Source organism: Onychostruthus taczanowskii, unplaced genomic scaffold (assembly GCF_017590055.1).
Source record: "Onychostruthus taczanowskii isolate IOZ18803 unplaced genomic scaffold, ASM1759005v1 scaffold2, whole genome shotgun sequence".
In the NCBI taxonomy this organism is placed as follows: Eukaryota; Metazoa; Chordata; class Aves; order Passeriformes; family Passeridae; genus Onychostruthus; species Onychostruthus taczanowskii.
The window spans coordinates 28499665-28504971 of record NW_024499239.1 but is presented as its reverse complement, the minus strand read 5'-3'; the positions used below and the strand labels follow the sequence as shown (position 1 = coordinate 28504971).

At 70.3% G+C, this 5307-nt stretch overlaps 2 protein-coding genes across 7 annotated transcripts in view; one reads left to right on the top strand and one right to left on the bottom strand.

Moving 5' to 3' along the window:
• LOC121335075 (rho-related BTB domain-containing protein 2-like) overlaps positions 1–1262 on the bottom strand; it is a 6133-nt gene extending 4871 nt beyond the window's left edge. For 2 of the 6 annotated variants that reach the window (XR_005952514.1, XM_041402856.1), the window contains exons 1-2: positions 1001–1261; positions 636–739 (exon numbers count right to left, since the gene is read on the bottom strand). Coding sequence is in view for 3 of the 6 variants with exons in the window: in XM_041402856.1 (XP_041258790.1) it covers positions 636–739; positions 1001–1192 (296 nt within the window). In the remaining 3 variants the exon portion in view is untranslated. Of the gene's footprint in view, positions 1–635; positions 740–1000 lie in introns of those variants that run through there. The other 4 variants (XM_041402855.1, XM_041402857.1, XM_041402858.1 and 1 more) reach the window with 4 other exon arrangements.
• Positions 1263–3713: 2451 nt separating this feature from the next.
• LOC121335241 (drebrin-like) overlaps positions 3714–5307 on the top strand; it is an 8834-nt gene continuing 7240 nt past the window's right edge. Inside the window, exon 1 of the mRNA XM_041403132.1 lies at positions 3714–3799. Coding sequence (XP_041259066.1) covers positions 3714–3799 — 86 coding nt within the window. The remainder of the gene's footprint in view (positions 3800–5307) is intronic.

Below are 5307 nucleotides of genomic sequence, written 5' to 3'. Positions count from 1 at the left end.
CCCCCCGCCCCCCCCGGGGCCCGGGGGGAGCCACGGGGACACGGCCCCCCCAGCCCCCCCAGCCCCGGGGGGCTCCCCACCCGCGGGCCCCGCCGTGCCGCGGGGAGATTAGCGGTGCCGCGGGGCTGGCGCGGGGCGGCGGCGATAAGAGCCCGGACGTGCCAGCGGCCACGGGGACCGGCTGTTTACAACCGGGGGGCCACGGGAGCTCTGGGGGGGCCCCTCTTGCGGTCAGCCCAGCGCCCCCCGCAAGCATTCCCCCCCCACAAGAGCCCCCCTGGAGCCGCCCCCCACCCACAGCTCCGGAGGGGCCGTGGGCAGCCGGGTCCCTGCTCGGGGCGGGGGCTGCGGGGGGTGCAGTGTTGGGGTCGCGGTGCCCCCAGAGGTGTCCCCGGAGGGGGATGGGGGCAGTCCGGCCCCTCCCCGAGGGTTTGGGGTGCCAGAGCGGCTCCCCGGGCGCTGGCGGGAGCCCAAGGGGCTCCTTTGGCTCCGTGCATCCCGGGATGGGCAGGGCTTGAGCTGGGGGTGGGGGCTGGGCTGCCGGTGGCAGGAGCTGGGGTGGCGGTGGGGGTCTCGGGGGTGCCGGAGGTGCTGGTGGTAGGGGGTGGGGTTCCGGTGGCGGGTCGCGGTCCCACCTGCCGTAGGCGAAGCGCCGGTCTTTATGGTGGTCCCCAAAGGTGTCCCAGAGGCGCAGGGAGACGCTGACCTCGTCCACCACATCCCGGGAGCGTTCCAGCACCTGCCGCCACCGCGAACGGCACCGGGAACGGCACCATCACCGACCGCCCTGCCCGGAACCACCGGGACCACCCCGGTGTGCCCCCGCTACCCCCTCCCGCTTCCTCCCTCGGTGTCCCGTGCGGTACCGGCCGCTCCCGGCTGCTCGATACCCCCTGTTGCTCCCCCTCCCCGCCCCGGTGCCCGGCGATGCCCGGTGTCCCCGGTAACGCCCCTCCCGCCTCTCCCCCGCTCGGTGCCCGGCGGTGCCCGCGGCCCTCACCTCCTGGCAGACGCGGTACTGGTCGATGGCCCACACGGTGGGCACGTGTGTGGCCAGCAGCCGGTACTGGCTCAGCGTGGCGTTGCAGGCGCGGGCGCAGATCAGCCTCGTCTTGCCCACGGCGTTGTCGCCCACCACCACGCACTTGATGGTCTCGACGTTGGGGCGCTCGTAGTCCACGTCGGGGTCCATGGGGGCGCGGGGGGCCCCGGGCAGCGGAGCGGCCCCGCTCAGCGCCCCCCCCCCGCCCGGCCCCCCCCCCCCCCGCCAATCCCGCGCGGCACCGCCCGCCCCGGCCACGCCCCCCCCGGCGCCCCGCCCCGCGCGCGGACAAAGGAGCACCGCGAGGGGGCGCCGCGCCGCCACGTGACGGCCACGCCCCCTCAGGGCCACGCCCACGCCGGCGGGCGAAGGCCACGCCCACTGGGCGGGGTCACACGGCACGCCCTGTGGGAGGCCACGCCCACATTGGGCGGGGTGGCGATGTCGCGACAGCAGCGACAGCAGCGACAGCAGCGACAGCAGCGACAGCAGCGACAGCAGCGACAGCAGCGACAGCAGCGACAGCAGCGACAGCAGCGACAGCAGCGACAGCAGCGACAGCAGCGACAGCAGCGACAGCAGCGACAGCAGCGACAGCAGCGACAGCAGCGACAGCAGCGACAGCAGCGACAGCAGCGACAGCAGCGACAGCAGCGACAGCAGCGACAGCAGCGACAGCAGCGACAGCAGCGACAGCAGCGACAGCAGCGACAGCAGCGACAGCAGCGACAGCAGCGACAGCAGCGACAGCAGCGACAGCAGCGACAGCAGCGACAGCAGCGACAGCAGCGACAGCAGCGACAGCAGCGACAGCAGCGACAGCAGCGACAGCAGCGACAGCAGCGACAGCAGCGACAGCAGCGACAGCAGCGACAGCAGCGACAGCAGCGACAGCAGCGACAGCAGTGACAGCAGTGACATCAGTGACACCAGCGACAGCAGCGACAGCAGCGGCACACACCAGTGAAACCGGTGACAGCAGTAACTCCAGTGGCACCAGTTAAACCAGTGACACCAGTAAAACCAGCACTACCGGTCACACCAGCAAAGCAGTGATGTCACTGACAGCAGTGACAGCAGTGACAGCAGTGACGTCACTGACAGCAGTGACATCAGTGACAGCAGTGACGTCACTGACAGCAGCGACATCAGTGACAGCAGTGACGTCACTGACAGCAGTGACAGCAGCGACAGCAGTGACAGCAGTGACAGCAGTGACAGCAGTGACGTCAGTGACAGCAGTGACAGCAGTGACAGCAGTGGTACCAGCACAACCAGCGAAACCAGTAAAACCAGTGACACCAGTAAGGGTGACACCAGTAAAAAGCAACACCAGTGACAGCAGCGACAGCAGTGACAGCAGTGACAGCAGTGACAGCAGTAATGCCACTCACAGCAGTGACAGCAGTGACAGCAGTGGCAGCAGTGCCCCTGGGGCAGGGGTGACAGGCTCGCTGCACTCTGGGCTGGGTGGATCCCTGGGCCCAAGATCCCATTTTCCAGCATTTTTCTCCTCCCCGGGGATTTGGGATTTTCCAGCCGCGGTGCCCAAATAAGGGAACGATGGGAGAGGCTTTGGGACCGGAGCCGTGTGGGGACGGCCGGGCCAGACACTGGGCTGGGAATGTCCCCAAAACCCCCCCGTTCATGGTCCAGGGGGACCCGGTGACTCCCCCAGATCCCAAAATCCCATTTCCTGGTGTAAAAAGGGAATGGGGGAGAGACTCCAGGGATGGGGGACAGTCTGGGGACCCTCGTGCTGGGGTGGGATCCTGGCACCGCAGCCACATTCCAGCGCTGGAGCCGGGCACACGGCCCAGCCCGGGCCCCTGGGATCTGCCCCACATCCTGCTGTGACATCCGTGTCCTGCTGAGGATCCTGGGACCTCCGCTCGCATTCCAGAGCGGGACCTGGAACCGGCACCCGTGGCCAGAAATGGGAATGTGGCACAGCACCCTCGTCCCAGTATGGGACCCTCAGTCCAGTATGGGACCCCCATCCTTGTACAGGGACCCTCATCCCAGTACAGGACTCTCATCCCAGTACAGGGACCCCCATCCTGGTACAGGGAGCCTCATCCCAGTACAGGACCCTCATCCCTGTTCAGGGACCCTCGTACAGGGACCCTCATCCTGGTGCAGTACCCTCATCCTGAAAAAGGGACCCCCATCCCAGTACAGGATCCTCATCCCAGTACAGGGACCCCCATCCTGGTACAGGGAGCCTCATCCCAGTACAGGACCCTCATCCCAGTATGGGACCCCCATCCCGGTACAGGGACCCTCATCCCAGTACAGGACCCTCATTTCAGTACAGGGACCCCTGTACAGGGATCCTCATCCTGGTGCAGTACCCTCATCCTGAAACAGGGACCCCCATCCCAGTACAGGGACCCCCATCCTAGTATGGGACCCTCATGCCAGTACAGGGACCCCCATCTTGGTACAGGATCCTGATCCCAGCACAGAGACCCCCATCCCAGTACAGGATCCTCATCCCGGTATGGGACCCTCATACAGGGACCCCCATCCCAGTACAGGGACCCCCATCCCAGTACAGGATCCTGATCCCAGCACAGCGACCCCCATCCCAGTAGAGGATCCTCATCCCGGTATGGGACCCTCATACAGGGACCCCCATCCCGGTACAGGGACCCCCATCCCAGATGGGATGGCGGGGCCGGGGCTGGAGCGGTACCGGCTGGCGCTGCTGGCGGCGCGGGAGGACGTGGGGAACCCTCGGGCCGGGACCGACTGGTGAGAATGGGAGGGAGGGGGACACCGGGAGAGGGACGGGAACCGGGAATGGAGACCGGGAACGGGGACGGAAGGGAGGACAGGGAACAGGGCACCGGGAACGAGGAGCCGGCACAGGGAACCGGGAACGGAGACGGGAACGGAAGGGGGGACCGGGAACGGGCACTGGGACAGGCACCGGACACAGGACCGGGAACGGGAGCAGGAATGGGGGTACAGGGACCCCCATCCCAGAACAGGATCCTGATCCCGGTACAGGACCCCCATCCCGGTGCCGGCCCCGTCCCGCTGCGGGACCCAGGCCCGGTGCCCGCGTCCCAGCGCTCCCCGCGCCGCCCGTCCCGTGCCGGTGCCTCCCGGCCGCTCCCGCCCCCGCACCGGGAACGGGGACGGAAGGGAGGACAGGGAACAGGGCACCGGGAACGAGGAGCCGGCACAGGGAACCGGGAACGGAGACGGGAACGGAAGGGGGGACCGGGAACGGGCACTGGGACAGGCACCGGACACAGGACCGGGAACGGGAGCAGGAATGGGCACCGGCACGGGCCAGGGCGTCGGGGGCGGGCCGAGAGGCACCGTTACCGGCACCGCGAAGGGGGTTCCGAGGGGCACCGGGGTCTCGGCCGGGGAGTGCCGGTCTGCGGGGGGGTCCCAGGACTGAGCCCGTTCCGCCGAACTGGGAACCGGGAGTCCCAGCCGGTCTCGCCCCGTCCCGCCCGGTCCCTCCCGGTGCCGGCGGGCTGGGAGCGGCGCCGCCGCCCGGGGCGGGGGCAGGACGGGCCCGGGGGCGCTGCGGGAGCGGGGAGCACCCCGGGGTGCGGAAAGGGGGGGTCTGCCGCCTGCACCGGGGGTCGCGGGTTCCGGGCTGGGGGTCCCGGACTGGCCCCGGTTCGGTGCCGGTGCCGCGGGGCCGGAGCCGGTGTCCCCCAAAACACCCATCCCGGGGTGGGGAGCGACGGCACCGGGGCTCCTCGGCCTCGCAGCCCCCCGGCGTCACGGGACCGCGGCCACCGGCAGCCCGGGCATTGCCCTCTGCCCCCGCAGCGCGGCTGGACCCGCTCCAGCGCCGGCTCCTCCCGGGAGCCCGCCCGGCCGCGTGCCGCGCTCTGTCCCGCCATGTGGCGCCGCAGCCTGTCGCGACATGCCGCGACATGCGTGACGCGCCCTGCTCCGCGCGTGCTGCCCGAGCCGTGCCCGGCCCCGTCCCGCGTGCGCCCCGAACCGGAGCCACGCGGGAACAAAGAGGGGCAGAGCCGCTGGGAATGCCCGGTGGAGGGGGGGGAGGGTCCCGCCGGGATGGGGCCCCCTGAGCCGTCCCAGCGCCGGGCGGGGGGTCCCGGCACCGCCGCACCGGGGGGTCGCTGGGGGGGCCGTGCCGCTCCGGCGCTTCCCACATTCCCATTGTCCCGGGGGCGGATGCTGCCGGCGGCACTTCCATGAATTCATCCCAAGCTGGTGGCACGGGGGAGCGCGGGGGGTGCCCAAGCCTGGCAGGTCCCCCCACTCTG